The sequence below is a fragment of the Trachemys scripta genome, chromosome 8, assembly GCF_013100865.1.
Source record: "Trachemys scripta elegans isolate TJP31775 chromosome 8, CAS_Tse_1.0, whole genome shotgun sequence".
NCBI classification, from domain to species: Eukaryota; Metazoa; Chordata; order Testudines; family Emydidae; genus Trachemys; species Trachemys scripta.
In genome coordinates, this window is record NC_048305.1 from 5,859,076 (window position 1) to 5,875,846 (window position 16,771).

General features: G+C 48.6%; 1 protein-coding gene across 1 annotated transcript in view; it reads left to right on the forward strand.

Annotated features, from left to right (window-relative positions):
* Positions 1–16,771, forward strand: part of FAT2 (FAT atypical cadherin 2) — a 66,355-nt gene that overhangs the window by 21,562 nt on the left and 28,022 nt on the right. Inside the window, exons 6-11 of the mRNA XM_034780242.1 lie at positions 1,992–2,131; positions 3,936–4,211; positions 4,643–4,853; positions 6,662–10,714; positions 14,956–15,152; positions 16,211–16,364. Of these exons, the coding sequence (XP_034636133.1) occupies positions 1,992–2,131; positions 3,936–4,211; positions 4,643–4,853; positions 6,662–10,714; positions 14,956–15,152; positions 16,211–16,364 (5,031 nt within the window). The remainder of the gene's footprint in view (positions 1–1,991; positions 2,132–3,935; positions 4,212–4,642; positions 4,854–6,661; positions 10,715–14,955; positions 15,153–16,210; positions 16,365–16,771) is intronic.

Below are 16,771 nucleotides of genomic sequence, written 5' to 3' on the forward strand. Positions count from 1 at the left end.
AATGCGGCACTGCTGATGCTGCAGAAATCAGGCAGCCTTGGTGCATAATTTGAAACTAGCCTTTCACCGATATCAGGGTTTTTCTCACTGGAAGCAGGGTTTGACTGTTGAGAGGGTGGGAGCCCAGACTGAGCCGCCTTCAAGGGGGTAGCAGCTAAAGAGAGGGGAGGGATTTCACATTTTCCTTGGGGGGCTGTGAGCATCTTCTTTCCTCTTCAATTTGGAGTCTTTACTTACCTGATTTTCTCCTCTCCTCTGGCCCCATTTCCCCACGGAAGTGAGGTTAGAGGACTGATCTCTTATGCTGGTGGAAGGGAATCCACGTGTCTATTTCTTTTCCTCAGCCCCGGCTACTTTCGTCTCTCTCGCACTGTATCAATCAGGATTTTCCTACATGCTCTGCACCATTGGATGCTCATAGGAAAATAAGCCTGATTCAGAATGTCGGGGAATCTGGCTGCTGTCTGGCAGAGGTGTTGGGGCACACGATAAATAACCCAAACAGCCTCTAACAGTCTGTAAACCAGATTATTCCAATGGCATTTTGCTTGTCATATGTAAATAACAAGCAAATAAAGTGTGAGACACAATGAAGGAGCTGTCATCCTTGGGCTGCCTTGCAATAACATGAGGAATGACTCTTCCGCTGAGTTCCTCAAGTGCTACGCGGCCATCTGGGCTGAAGGAAACGGTCTTGGCTCACACTGGGAGCGCCGTCTGCTTCTGCAGCTGTTCAGCGTTGGGCTTCTCCGAGAGCTTGCAGGCTCCCTGCCATGACAGGGAAGGACACCACTAACTTACTGTCAGTGCAACCCTTGAGCTTGAAATTCACTGCAGCATTCCCTTGTGCAAAGTCACCCCCTTTCCCATAGGTGATAAGCCTGTAGCTCTAGAAATCTGGAGATCTGATGCAAATGAGGTAATGCCCTAATTTTCAAATTTGAATATCCATGGCATTATTTGCATAAAATCACTCTTCTTCCCCTCTGAGATTTCCCTTTTTTTCTGTTCAGCTCCCTATTTCACAGCTAGTGTTTCCGCTGGCCACCCCTCTGGCCTAGTTTCTCCCATCTCCATCTCGTTTCTGGTTCCCCTCTTTGTCCCTCAAATTTCCCACTGCTCACCCACAATGGGATGTCCTGACCATAGAAACCCTGCCTAGAGTGTAGCCCCCAAACCGCCCATGGCCACAGAAGTACAGCTAGAGCTGAATAGAATAATTCACCATTCAATTCACTACCAGTCCTCATCTAGCCATCTCGGTGGCTGTGAATGAGGGTTATGGTCCTCAAGGCCAGATCTTCATGGTTACCATTCTCAAGGGCTCGTAGGGGTCTGTATGGTTTAGATCCCTAATGCTTCCATCCAGGGCTCTTACCATAGAGATGCGGCCTATAGCTCCTTCCTCCAAACCACTCCCCTGCTCTCCCAATGAGGGCAAGAACTAAGAGATGGTGCCCAGTGACGGGTCCCCAGACTTGGGAGTCGCTAGCCAATCTGGGAGACTTAGCAGCTCTGCCTTCCCCACCCAGCTCTTGCAGTTATTACAGTGAGGGCTAGAGGCAATCCGTGGAACTGATGGCTTCCCTCTGGGACTGGGACGGGGGTAAAGAGAGGAAAATTCCCGCCCGATATGAAGCCAGCTCATTCTGTCTCCCCTGACAATTCTAGCCCTGGGTCACCTTCCTAGTCCTTCTCTTCAGCTGGAGATGCCCCAGTGTTCCCTCTGCCTCCGATCAGGCCTTTTAGATTTTATACCAAACAACAAGAAAAGGGCTTTCACTGAGTCATCCTTCCCGTGGAACCTCCCTCCTGTCCTACCTATATACTTCCCTCCATGTCCTGGTGGTGGGACATTTAGAACACCTGCCAATGCCAAGCTTTAATTCACACACACCCCAGCTTCCTTGGAGCAAAATTCTTCTCTTATATTACAGTATGATATTGCTTCCCCCCGCCCCACCTCCGTTTTATTTCTCTTCCCATCCCAGGTGGGGATGACGACATGGACTTTGATATTGAAAAGAGCACAGGCGGCCTGGTCATTGCGAGAGCCCTAGATGCAAAGAAGAAGCCAAGCTATAACCTTACAGTAGAAGTCACTGATGGGTCGAGTTTCATCAGGACCCAGGTAACTTCCTGAAGGCTGTTAAAGTCGCTAATCTTTCCATTGTCTTCAACAGGCTTTGGATCGGGCCCTAGCAATGCAAGTCTCTTTGCATTGTGCCCATTTGGGCTGGGCTATAAATCCCTCTTACACTCCCCGGGCTCAGGGTTTATATATTGCCAGAGATGTAGGAAGGTGAGACCTGCGCCCTAAGGACTGGACACTCTAATTTAAACTCTTGCGCTCAATCCCTTAGTCATTTATATCGTAAGAGTAGAAGCAGAAGAGTCCCACAGGAAATCAACCTCAGTGAAAGAAGGGAGTTGGGAGGGATGAGTAAGAAGGAGGCTGTTTAATCCTTTTATCCGGGTTCTTTGCTGAACTCTTCCGGTTGGAGGAGCGAGAGTGAGACGGCAGAGAGGACACGAAGCATTGGAGGATCAGTACGTGTACACGGCGGAGACACAAGGCCCTGAGAACCGAAGGGGCAGCAGTGACCGATTTAGGGGGGATGCACCCATTCGAATGTTATTCCCATTTCTTCCCCGTTTGGCACTGCAGCGACCTCTCTCATTCTCAGCACAAAGGGGACTAGCCTCAGACTGGTGATGTGGAGAGAAGGCTGGGGAATAGAAAGGAGGAGGCCAGGGCTCTCTGCTCTACCCCTTCCTCAATTCTGTATCCAAAGGCACAGCCCCTCTCCACCTTGTGTGGGTTGAGGCTGCTCCACCCTGAGAGGGATTGCTCGTCTCGGACCATTACCCGGCAAAGACAAGGAGAAGTCAAAAATCAACAAGCATTTTCCAATGGGGTTCTAACCTTGACTGACCCATCAGTGCTCCTTGTGGTAACTCGTGGTGGGAAATTCACTGGGGTGGTTTGTAGGGGGAGGTTAGCAAGGATGTTAGATAGGCAGAGACTGCCATTCCACCGAAATTCACTGGTGACCACCTGCTATCTTCATTGTCACAAACGATCATTCCAAATAAAAAACAACCACCATCTTGGCTGATGCCCATTTCCAGCCTCCCACAATCTGACCATTGGTTTATTTGGCCCTGGTGGGCACTGCTGGATGTCAGCGAACTTGCTGTTGCAAAACACCGTGGCATGTTTGATTTTGTTAAAGGGAAGCAAATCATTACAGCGGGCTAGGTAAGATGTGGTCAAAAGGTGCAGAGGTGGGGGTGTAATGGGGAGGGGAAAGGAGGGATCCAGGGGTATTGGACAACGGAGGGAACCAGCCAACCTCCCAGGCAGAAATAGGGTTTGCAGTTTGCAGGCTTTGCCATAAAATATGCAAGGGGATTTTTTTTTTTTAAACTTGTTTGGGCAGCCATATTTTCACGCTGCTTCTGATATGTACAAGCGCCTCCCACCCACCATTCCCACCACTCCCGCAGTTTCCCAATGTGAAAATTAACAAGAAGCAGCATGACATTACCCAGCAAAGCCAAAACCAGTAGCTGCATTAATGTTTTCAGGGCCAACAGCCGACACTTTCAGTCTAAATGGCTTTTTAGCTTGAGAGATCGGCAACACTACAGTGAGCGAAGATAAAGTCTCAATGAAAAGAGCACAGGGTGCTTCTTCTTGGACAGCCTGCCCTGAAATCAGCACAAAATGGCTGCTAATCTCTGCAGAGTCCTAAGGGATTTAAAGGTGCTGCATTCAGCAAACCGAGGCACAAGAGTTACATACCTAACTGTACTACACAATCTTTACTGGTCAGGCTGTGTCTATCATTTTTCCTGCAACCCTTTGATTAGTAAATAGGATTGGCTCCCAAAACAGGGTTCCCCTGCATAACATACTACTTCCTCTGCAGGCCTACATCCATGTGATTGACATTAACCAGCACCGCCCCCAGTTCCGGGAGAGCCATTATGAGCTGACGATTCCGGAGGACACGCCCCCTGGGACTGAAATCCTTCGGGTCAGTGCAACAGATGAGGACAAAGGGAAGGGTTTGATCTACACCCTCCATGGCAGCGTGGATCCCGGAAGCGCGCGGCTTTTCCAGTTGGATCCGAGCAGCGGCGCCATCGTGACTGCAGAGGGGCTCAGTTCTCAATCCGTGCTGCAGCACATCTTAACAGTGATGGTATGTTAGAGCAAAAGCATCAGACCGCTGGGCTGGAACATGGTTTGTCCATCAGAAATAGGGCTGGGTGACTTGAGAAGTTTAAACTGGGGCCAACGTTTTTAGAGGGGAGGGAAAGGCAGGCCTTTTGCTTTCTCCGTGTAACACACCAGATAAACGTGCTAATGGCTGATCCACATCGAGGTTAAGAGCCTGTTGCTGCTGCCAGCTAACAAAGTTACTCCTTCAACTCAGTTGGTAGAGGGCTGTGCTTTGGCTCTTAAGGGCATAGTTTCAGTCCCTGCTGAGGACTACCCATAATACAGGGTTATTACAATCAAAACATCTCAATCTTGAGGAGCATTTGGAAGAATAACTGAGAAGTATTGCCCAGTAATGGCCCTCCCCTCACTGAGCATAATGTTAACCTGGTCTTCCTCTCTGCCATTCAGGTGAGGGACCAGGAAGTCCCCATCAAACGGAACTTTGCCAGGGTAGTCATCCACGTGGAGAACTGCAACATTCACCCTCCCCAGTTCGCCAGCGTCCACTACGAAGCAGAGGCACTGGACTCAGCGGCAGTAGGCACAGAGGTTGTACAAGTCAGAGCCCTGGATCAGGACCAAGGAGTTAATGCTGAAATCCGCTACTCTCTTCAGGCAGGTGAGGGACATGAGGCAGGGCAGTGTTAGTAAAGAACATGCGTGCAACATTGGTCCAGGCATTGGAGCAATCTTGTCCAATTAGTGGGATCCACCATTTGGTGGCTGGTCCCGTTTCTATGTACCCTCAATATTACCACTGCTGAGCTCTTGTGATCTGCAGAGCTGAAACAGAGCTATCTCCCTGGCTGTGGCAGCAGAAGTCAGGCTCAGCTTCTTTAATTGGGAAGTTGCTTTTGCATCCCCCCTTGTAGAAACAGACTTGTTGACCTCTCCCGATGTGCACAGACTCAGCCTCACCCGATGTAGAAAGTATCATTCGAAACTCTATACAGTTGTGGTTGGTTGGTCATCCAATCTCATTCCTCTCTGGGTTCTGGTAGAAGGAGACAGGCAGCGCCTAAAAAAATGGAGAAAGTGCCTGGAAAATCAGCACTGTGGGTGAACTGCAGGAGAAGGCTTGCTAGGAATAATACCTCCTGGCATTTCTTCCTCATGCCCAGTCCCCCGGCTCTGACTTCAGTTCAGCACAAACTCACATTGTTCCCTATCGCCTCATATCTTCAAGCCACCAGAGCCTAGCTGCTGCATGAACATTCTTCCAGGGCACCTTTAACGTCTCCAATTGACGTACAGCGTCAGCAGAGTTGAACGAGCTCCAGATTCCTGGATACCTTAAAAAGGGCCATAACCGGCTGGACAATCACAGCACATTATGCCCTTTCTAACAACTATATCTATCCCCAACCTGTGTTGGAAATGGGAGCCGTACATGGATGCACATTTAGAAATGGTTCATTCCTCTGTCATGTTACAGAATATTAACATACTTTCTTAGAGAAGATAATTTCACCCCTCGGTCACTAGTTCAAGTCTAACCTAAGACGTTAGTGATTGGAACACTGGGACCAGCTGCAGCAGCCTCCAGACTACTGTTTGATGGCTTATGTGAAATAAGTGGATGGTCTCTGTCCAGCCGCTAATGATCCCCAGACTTATCACCACCTTTCTTGTTGGCTGTCTCTGTAGAGGCGCCAAGGAATTAATTGCTATAGAAACTGAAGTACCTCTTTTCAACTCCTAGTGATGGTCCCTCCAGTTCAAAGGTGCCCACAGGCTGCAATGGTCATGTATTTTATCACTCTAACAGTACAACCCAAACACGTAAGGATGTGCCACACTGGCTGCTTAGATTGTCAGCATTTTGGGTAGGGCCTGCCTTTTCGATCTGTGTTTGTACAGCGCCTAGCACATTAGGATCCTGGGCCATGACTGGAGCTCATAGGTTCTACTGAAAAACACATATTATAATAATAATAGTAGTGGCAGGGTAGGGTTGGGGGGATATGGCACCGCCCACGCTGTACCTGTTCAATACAAAAATAGAAAACTTCAAGTGCACATTTCTCCAGCATTAAATTCACCGGAGTTAAAGAATAATTTTTTTAATAATCCTTAATTTACAAGTTTGCTTATAGTTTACAGCAGGATCATTATGTTTAGAGGAAGACCAGCCTATAAGTGCTGGAACTAGAGGTGCACGGGGTGCTACTGCACCCTCTGGCTTGAAGTGGTTTCCATTATATATGGGCTTTATATATGACTCTCAGACCTCCACTATACAAATTGTTCCAGCACCCCTGGACCAGCCTATACATTAATATAGATTGTTATTTCCCAATGAAAGAAACAGACAGTGGTTAGCACAAGTCATTTGATATGACACCAGGAATGTCCCTGGAAACAACCCAAGAGAACACAGCCAAAGAGTGGAGTCATCTCTTGATTTTGCCATTTCTTTTATTTCAGGTAACAGCGAAGGGTTCTTCAGCATTGACTCGCTGTCTGGAATTATTACAGTTGCCCAGAAACTTGATCAGTCCAAGCAAGAGCGGTTAACACTCATTGTAAAGGCAGAAGATCAAGGGTTTCCCCAACTTAAGGACTCCACTGCTGTCCACATTCACATTAAACCCTCCGACAGCACCCCTCCTAGATTTCCAGAGGTGGAATACATCGCAGAGATCAGCGAATCTATTGCTGCTGGCTCTCCTCTTATCCTGGTTTCAGCCACAAGTGTGTCACCTGTCAGCTATGAAATAAAAGAAGGAAATGGGGATGGTGTATTCTCTATGAATTATCAATCCGGCCTTATTTCCACTCAGAAGAACTTAGATTTTGAGCAGGTCTCATCTTACCAGCTGAAAGTCCGAGGCACCAACATGGGAGGAGCATTTACGGACGTAACAGTGCTTATCTACGTCATGGATGAGAACGACAATGCACCTGCCTTTGTTAAGCCTTCCTTCGTCGGCTGGATCAGCGAGAATGCTCCATCGCAAAGCATGGTTATGGATGGAAACAATGCCCCACTGGTAGCACATGCAACAGATGCTGACCAAGATTCGAATGCCTTGCTGGTCTATGAAATTTTAGAACAGGAGGCACTGAAATATTTTAATATAGATCCGAGCATGGGAACACTTACCACTCGTGCCGACATCGATTATGAGCTCATCCCAGTTTTCTTCTTCAGCATACATGTCCGTGACAGGGGCAATCCCTGTTTATTTGCATCCACGCCTGCCAAGGTCATAGTCCACGTCAAAGATGTGAATGACTCTCCTCCAGTATTTTTAAATGACACTTATGAACTTTCTGTCTTGCTGCCTGCCCACCCAGGCATGGAGCTTTTGGCAGTGCAAGCAGAAGACGCAGATTCGGAGGTGACTTATAGCATAGCGGAAGGCAACCTTGATAACGCTTTCTCCATTCACCCACTCACAGGTCTCATCTCCGTGCTTAATGCTACTCTCCTGGGAAGTTATCGTGAGCTCACAGTCAGAGCTGGTGATGGCTTGTATAAGAGTACAGCTCTGGTCAGGATAAATGTAATGAAAGCCCAAGTTACTGCCTTAAAATTTGATCAGGACTGGTACACAGCAACAGTGCTGGAGAATTCTACAGATCAAGAGACTCTCATTGTTCTTGGAGTCAGGGGGAATCAACTAAATGAGCCACTCTTTTATTCCCTCTTAAATGGCACGGAGAGGTTCAAAATGATCCAGGCGTCAGGAGTGCTGCAGACCAAGGGTGTGGAGTTTGACCGTGAAACACAGGACACATATGAGGTTGCGGTGGAAGTAAAAGACAGTAGAAACCCACCCAGGGTGTCTCAGGCTACAGTCAAGGTTTACGTGGAAGATGTCAATGACAATCCACCACAGTTTGAGAACGTGCCGTATTACACATCAGTTCAGGATGGTACGGAACCAGGCGATGTCCTTTTTCAGGTATCTGCCACTGACAGAGACATAGGAAACAATGGAGCCATTACTTATTCATTAGCAGAGTTCTATGAGTACTTCTGGATTGACCCCGACTTGGGGGACATCTCGCTCAAGAAACCTCTCGATTATCATGCTTTAAATAAATACACCCTTAAAGTTATCGCTAGAGATGGTGGCGAGCCTCCCTTGCAGGCCGAAGAAGAGATTTTAATCACTGTGAGGAACAAATCCAATCCTTTATTCCAAAGCCTTTATTATACTGTGAAAGTGCCGGAAAATATCCCCCTGTACACACCTATTCTCCACACGCAGGCTCGTAGCCCCGAAGGCCTGCGACTCATCTACAACATCATGGAAGAAGAGTCCCTTAAACTGTTCAACACGGACTTCAAGACCGGTGTCCTTACTGTCACTGGGCAGCTGGACTATGAATCAGAGACAAAACATACATTTACGGTGAGAGCCACGGACACAGCGTTGGGGTCCTTTTCGGAAGCCACGGTGGAAGTGGAGGTGGAGGATATTAACGATAACCCACCTGTATTTTCTCAGATGCTTTACACAGCATCTGTCTCAGAAGGCTTGCCAGCTCAGACCCTCGTTGTCCAGCTCTTTGCTTCTGATAAGGATTCAGGACGAAACAAAGTAATTTCCTATCAGATTTTGGACGACAGTTCAGATGCTACCAAGTCCTTTGATATTGACCCTAACACAGGAGAAATCACAACGGCCCACGTGCTGGATCATGAAACAAACCACCAGTTTCTCATGAAAGTAAGAGCTACAGATCACGGAATGCCCCCACTTAGCAGCGAAGCCCTGGTAATCATTGACGTGGCAGACATAAATGACAACCCCCCTGAGTTCAGCCAACCTCAGTATGAAGCCAAGGTGAGTGAAATGGCCACCTGTGGCCACACTGTGATAAAGGTCCAGGCCCTGGACCCTGACAGTGGAGACATCACCAGACTGGAGTATGTAATACTCTCAGGCAATGACAAAAGACATTTCGCCATCAACAGCACTTCTGGAATAATTTCCATGCTCAACCGCTGTAGAAAGGACCTTGAGTCATCTTACAACCTCAAGGTCTCTGCTTCCGATGGGGTTTTCAAGACCACTGTGCCCGTGTACATCAATACCACCAATGCAAATAAATACAACCCCTCTTTTTGGCAAAATGTGTATTTAGCAGAGCTGGCTGAAAATGCCGAGGTAGGAACCAAGGTGATTGAGCTTCTGGCTATTGACCCAGATGATGGCCCATATGGCACTATAGATTATACTATCATAAACAAACTTGCCCATGAGAAGTTCTCCATTGACAATAAAGGCCACATTGCCACGCTGCAGAAGCTGGACCGGGAAAATTCCACGGAGCGAGTCATTGCTATTAAAGTCATGGCAAAGGATGGGGGCGGGAAGGTGGCTTTCTGCACAGTCAAGATAATCCTTACAGACGAGAATGACAACCCGCCTCAGTTCAAAGCCTCCGAATACACCTTGTCCATTCAGTCCAATGTAAGCAAAGGCTCCCCAGTCATTCAGATCCTAGCTTATGATGCCGATGAAGGTGGGAATGCAGACGTCACCTACTCCGTTGATTCAGTGGAAGGCATTGCGGAGGATCTTGTTGAGATCAGTGCTGCCACTGGGGTTGTTAAAGTCAAAGAGAGCCTCATTGGGTTAGAAAATAGAGCATTTAACTTTAAAGTCAAAGCTGAAGACAGCCGACCCCCTCACTGGAACTCTCTTGTCCCCGTGAATCTTCAGATTGTCCCCAGAGAAGTGTCCTTGCCAAGGTTTTCTGAGCCACTGTATACGTTCTCAGCATCTGAGGATCTTCCAGAAGGTTCAGAAATAGGGTCAGTGAAAGCTGTGGCAGAGGAGCCCATCATATACAGCCTGGTGAAGGGAACCACCGCTGAAAGCAATAAGGATGAGGTATTCACGCTGGACAAGCAAACGGGGGCTTTGAAAGTCAAGAAGGCCGTGGATCACGAGAAGACCAAATGGTACCAGATTGATGTCATGGCTCATTGCTCACACCAGGGGACCGAGCTGGTCTCGTTGGTCTCCGTAAGTATCCAAGTGAAAGATGTCAATGATAATAAACCATTTTTTGAGGCGGATCCCTATCAGGCTTTTGTCACGGAGAACATGCCATCAGGAACCACAGTAATTCAAGTTACCGCTAATGACCAGGACACAGGGAGCGACGGGCAGGTGACCTACAGCCTGGAAGCAGAACCTGGCAACATCAGAGGACTCTTCACCATTGATGGTGAGAGTGGGTGGATCACGACACTGAAAGAGCTGGATTGTGAAGCTCAGGAGACCTACCGTTTTTATGTCGTAGCCACAGACCATGGCAGGAAAGTCCAGCTGTCTTCCCAAACTTTGGTGGAGGTCACCATCTCCGACGAAAACGATAATGCTCCACAGTTCACCTCAGAGGTCTACAAAGGTTCGGTGACTGAGAACGCTGATCCTGGGCAGATCATTGCCACGCTCAGAACCACAGATGCTGATATCTCAGAGCAGAACAGACGCGTCACATGTTACATAACTGGTGAGCTGCTATTAATTTTAACTCTTGAGCTGGCAAGAATAATTAGCATATAATCTTAGGGCCAGATTCTGCTACCTTTAGTCACACTGAATAGTATCTTATTCTTAGGGTTACCATATTTCCACAATCAAAAAAGAGGACACTGGGGCGGGGGGAGCCCCATCCTAGCCCGCCCCACCCACTCCCTCCCACTTCCCACCCCCTGATTGCCCCCCTCAGAACCCCAACCCCCCCGCTTCTTGTCCCCTGCCTGCCCCCTGCTGAGAACCCCCCACCCTAACTGCCCCCCCTAGGACCCTACCTGTCCCCTGACTGCCCCGGCCCTTATCCACTCGCATGGGTGGCAGGGTTGTAGAAATTTTGGTGGTGCCCAGAACTCCCCCCCGCCACCTGCCTAAGGCTCTGGGAGGGGGGTTGGGTGGGGGGAGGAGGTCTAAGGTGCAGGTCCTAGGCTGGGGATTAGGGTGCAGGAGGGGTGCAGGGTGCAGGTTCTGGGATAGAGTTTGGGTGCTGGGTCCGGGCTGGGGCAGGGGGTGGGTGTGCAGGAGGGGGTGAGGGGTGCAGGCTTTGGGAGGGAGTTTGAGGGCAGGAGGGGGTGTGTAGGAAGGGGGAGGGGGTTTGGGAGGGAGTTTGGGGATAGGAGGGGATGCAGGGGTGAGGGCTGTGGGTCTGAGGATGGGGGTTCATGATGCAGGAGGGGCTCAGGGATGGAGCAGAGGATTAGGGTGCGGGGGGATAAGGGCTGGGGCTGAGGGGCTTGGAGCGTTGGAGAGGCTCAGGGCTAGGGTGGAAGGGCAGGGTAAGGGCAGCCTGTCTTCCCATTAGTGGATGGGGGACGCTAGGACCCGGGGGCAGCAGACAGCAGTTGCTGCTGGCTCTGGCAATACAAGCAGGCAAGGGAGAGGCAGGCAGAGAGGGGGGGTCCAGGGGGGGGGACACGCAGAGGAGGGATGGCAGGTGGAGGCCGGGGACCCATCCAACACTCCCCCGCTCCCTGACTGCCCCCCTCCGGACTCCCCTTACCATTCTGGCTCCACGTGTTTGCAAAACACGCTGCCCGGTGGGTCGGTTTGTGTGTTACACAGGGCTGCAGACAGAGGGAGGGGGGAGCAGGGGAGGGCTCTGGCTGCTGGAGGCCAATGGGAGCGGGTCAATCGGCCCAGCCGCCCAATCAGCAGCCGCACTCTGCATGGAAGGGAGGAAGGGAGGCAAGGGAGCAAAAAACCCCGGACATTTTAACCTTGTTACCAATTCCTCCCGGACGACTATTTAGGGACACAAAAGCCGGATATGTCCGGGGAAATACGAACGGATGGTAATCCTACTTATTCTGCAAAAATACTTATTGCATGCATCTTATTAAGTGCTTTCCAACAGGGGTGTTACAGCGATCTCAGAGTGAGTCATAATATTTCGTTTCTCATGGAGGCTCTGACACACACACACACACAATATGTGCTTGATTTTCTGGTATTGAACATGTTCAGGATGCAGTCAATGGGCACTCCGCACTTCTGAGGATCAGTCCTTATATGTCTGTAATTGCATACGCTTACCCAGTGATGTAGTTAGCCCATTGTCTGTCCAATATTGTAGTTTCAAACATACTAAAGTTTTCCACTATTAAGAAACAATAAGGAGGTTATTGCACACCCAGAATGGAAGCCAGGCCAATCAAAATTAACCACAGCCTATACAAAAAATAATAATAAAAAAAAAAGTCAAAAGATGATTAAAAACTAAAATGTCCATACTTTATTTCTACAAGTAATTGCATGATTTTGTAGTATGTCTTGACTACAAAGGGTCTTTCTCACCAGTGAAACAAATGCTTAAAATTAAAATGTTTGTTCCAGTTCAGATAAAAGACCCTTCAGGGTCAAAGCATTTAGCCAGATCATGCTGGAGCCTGTGATCTGTTACAATCTTTTAAAACAGAAGAAGTGTGTCTGGTTTTTCAATCTCTTTTGAGCCTGTTTGTTGAATGCCTGGTTATTTTTAACTCATCGGGCTGAGTTTGTTAGGCTGCTTTTGTCAGAACATTTCTGGCTTCTTTAAGATCTGGTTTCAGATTACTTTCCGCCCTGGAAAATGCACTTTGATGTTGTTTGGGTTTTATTTATGTTTTCACTATTTTGGGTTGGGCAACTCCATATGTAGTTAAAATTCTAAACAATAAATGTATTGCCCCGGGGCCTACAAACTGTAGCAAAATAACACAGAAGGCAATCAAGAAGCACTTCTCCTTTAGGGTCCATGGAAGAAAAACCATTCAGATCATTATTTTAGGGGGGATCCTCTCGTGCATTCTTTCCCCCTTTAACTGAACTGCCTGTTTTTTTAGCTAACAGGGAATGTGCATCAGAAAGAAAAGTGGGGTTAATAGGAGGCAGGGTGTAAGCTGATGCCCATCAAGCGCTGATGAACTGGATCATGGGACACAGCACATGCTATTTTGAAGTAAACTTATAGAAGGGGTTCATCATAAATATGGTAACAAATCCGGGGCATCCTAGGTCTTGGTGGGTGTCTCTCTTCTGTATGCCAAGGCCACTTGGAACTTTTTGGAGTCAGTGGTCCTAGAACTCTGAGCCCACAACACAAGGATCTGTGCTGCCCAAAGTAATGGAGAGTTTCACATTGTGAGACCTGCGGTTTTGTAGCAGGAGGATCTGGGCGCTATTCCCACTGCTGCCATGAGGGTCTCAGTGGCCTAGTGAATAGCACAATGACAGCTGAGGAGGCCTAGGTGGCCACTGACTGGTCACTAGATATTTTAAAACAGTGGTTCTCAAAGCCGGTTCGCCGCTTGTTCAGGGAAAGCCCCTGGCAGGCCGGGCCGATTTGTTTAACTTCTGCGTCCGCAGGTTCGGCCGATCGTGGCTCCCACTGGCCGCAGTTCGCCGCTCCAGGCCAATGGGGGCTGCAGGAAGCGGCGCAGGCCAAGGGACGTGTTGGCTGCCCCTCCTGCAGCCCCCATTGGCCTGGAACTGTGAACCGCGGGCAGTGGGAGCCGCGATCGGCCAAACCTGCGGACACGGAAGGTAAACAAACCAGCCCGGCCTGCCAGGGGCTTTCCCTGAACAAGCGGCAGCCCTAGTTTGAGAACCACTGGTTTAAAACACAGAGCAAGTTCAAAATAAAAATGCTTGGGCTTGATTCTCCTGGGGTGCAACGGAGGGAGCCAGTTTGGCTCCCTGCTTCTCAGCCACCCAGCCCCAGTGTAAATGCAAGTTTCAAGGAGGCGACTCGAACTTATGCCGCTGGCGTACGGCACTTCGTGGCCTGATGTAAGTGAAGAACCTGGTGTAGCAGAGACACACACACACACACACACACACACACACAAACACACAGTTTCCCCTCACCCAATACACCCTCTGCCACTGCTTCCACTGGCACAGTTCCAGTGCAGGCCATCAGTTCTTTGCCACCGGAGATTCCCACAATATGGGTGAATTCTCCAGGAGTAGTCATAGGTGCTGGAATTAAGGGTGCTGCCGCACCCCCTGACTTGAAGTGATTTCTATCACCTGCAGGGTTTGCAGTTTGGGTCAATGGCTCTCAGCCCCCCCACTATACAAACTGTCCCAGCGCCCCTGGGGGTAGTTTCTGGCCACTTTAAAGTTCACTTTCTGTCACGTTAGCAGCATAAAGCGAACTTGGCAGACTGGAGAATCCGGCCCACTAGCGTTTATGCAACCGCCTCAAGATTCACTTATTATATCATTAAAAGTAGCTCCAGGAGATCAGTTGCACTAGTACATTTAAAAAAAAATCTTTTCTTGCACTGCAATAATGAATAATCAATGTTTGCATTTCAGTGTATGTGTAGCTTACAGATCTCATATAATTCTATTGTGGTTGGAGAGAGAGAAAGAGATGGACAGACTTTATGAAATGGGATACGTTATGTGCTTTGGTGCTGGCTCATAGGTATATCGCTGGGACATTTCAAAGCTGTTGAAAACAACCTTTTGAAAACACCTTGTTCTCCCCTCAAGTAGCTCATGTAATATTTAAGCAACCAATGACTGAAGCATAAATGGAGCCAATAGGACGTTCCTGCCCATTTCTCCCTACAGCTGCTTCTAACACATGCAAGTTCTGCAGCAGGTTGCATGGAGTGGGTGAGGTGGTACAGGAGAGAAGCAGCATATCCGTCCCCAGCCCCGTCCCTTCACACTTTCAGTGCGCGCTGTACACTGTATTTCCTCACTCTGTCTTCTATATCTTTCCAGAAGGAGACATGTTAGGACAGTTCAGTGTTAAACAGGTTAAGGAAGACTGGAAAATCATTTCCAAGAAGCCTCTTGACAGGGAAGATATAGAGAAATATCTCCTCAAGGTCACAGCATCCGATGGGAAATTTCAGGCCGTCACGGAAGTGGAGATTTTTGTCCTCGATATCAATGACAACGACCCTGAGTGCAAGCAGGTAAGGCGAGGGGAAAAGGCAACGGAAGTGGAACTGATGACAGAGCTGGCCCTAGTGAACGTGGCTTGGTCTTGTTGTAATTCTTGTACAGAGCTAGCTCCTGATTACTTTGACCGTACTCACCATCTTTTTATTAAGCAACATGGTAACTAGAGGGTCAGACCCAGACTCCAGATGAGTAAGGGAGCTGTGTGACGGATAACATATAGAGGCAAAGGGTCGGGGGAGCTTTCTGGATAGGGACATGAAAATCGACAAGCCATGTCTCCCGTTAGACTAAAGGATTTCCATCACAGGGGTTTGGCAATAGTCACCTCCACGTCACTGGTATGAATCAAGCTCACGCTGGGAATGACCAGAAGTTGTTATTCTCCAAGCGATGTTCAATGACCTCTGTGAAATGAGTTTGCTGACCTCAGCCCAGTTTCCAATGGGCAGGTTTCCTCATCACAAAAGACACAGATGCTAATGAACAACCTTGAGGCACTCTCAGCAAAGAGACCAAGGAGCAGACATTGAATTATCCTCTCCCACCAGAGGTGGTCCCGCTGGCACAGAACACTGACAAGCCGCATGGAGGCACATTGAGCTGTGCATAGTGGATTGAGTCCCTGGGCCTATCATTCTACCACTGGTTAGGAGCACTGTAAGACACACCCGACCCACAGTTACAAAGGGAAATCTATTTCCCTTTGTAACAAATGGAAGCCGCAGTGAGACCTGAAGGGGACTGCTGCAACTGAAGCTGCAGGACCCAATTCACTGGCAAACCTGATAGCCTCGTGTTTCAGAAAACTCTGCTAAAGGTTCACAAAGACAATAATAACCCACTCAAATCGCCATAGACGTGGCCTCCCCATTTCCATCCGCATGGAGAAGAGGTGGGAGAAAAGCAGGAGAAGCCTGGACAATGTCACCCTTCTTCTTACCAGCTCCCCGCTCCTTTATTTGAAATCACATCTAGCAGTAAAGTTTTGTTATGTTGGCTTGAGTATGCACGTCCTGCACACAGAATGACGCCAAGCACGTCTGAGGGTGGTAACTTCTCTCCTTTCCAGATTCTCTACACAGGGAAAGTCTCTGAAGATGCACTCCCTGGGTTTTTCATTTTGAAAATATCAGCCACTGACTCGGATGTTGGCAGCAATGCGCAGATAACATATAGTCTGCATGGTCTTGGTGCCGAGGAGTTCAGACTGGACCCACAGACAGGTAAGAGCTGCACCTCCCATATGGCAGTTTGCAGAGAACGGCGGGTTTATGTTCTCTTCCCCACCCACTCAGTTCGGAGATCAGTTGCAGAGGACGCTCCCTGGAGCTGCCTACCCCTTATCTCTTGTTGAATAAACAGAAAAGCCTTTAATTTCAGCTCTGTCAAGGTAGCAGGGAAGGGCAAACAGGAAGCCTCCTTCATTTATTGCAATATCTTTAGAATACTGGTTCTTTTCTGGAGTTAACTGAGTGCTCCTGCCACTGACTTCCTTTAAAAATGTTTGGAGTTACCCAGGTGGGTTTTAGTGCTTGGGGAAGGGGAAGGACTAATATTACAGTCTACAGCCGGGCATAAGAGGAGAAGGTGGATTTTAGGGGGCAGGAAAGAGCCAAGAGCTTTGGGAATG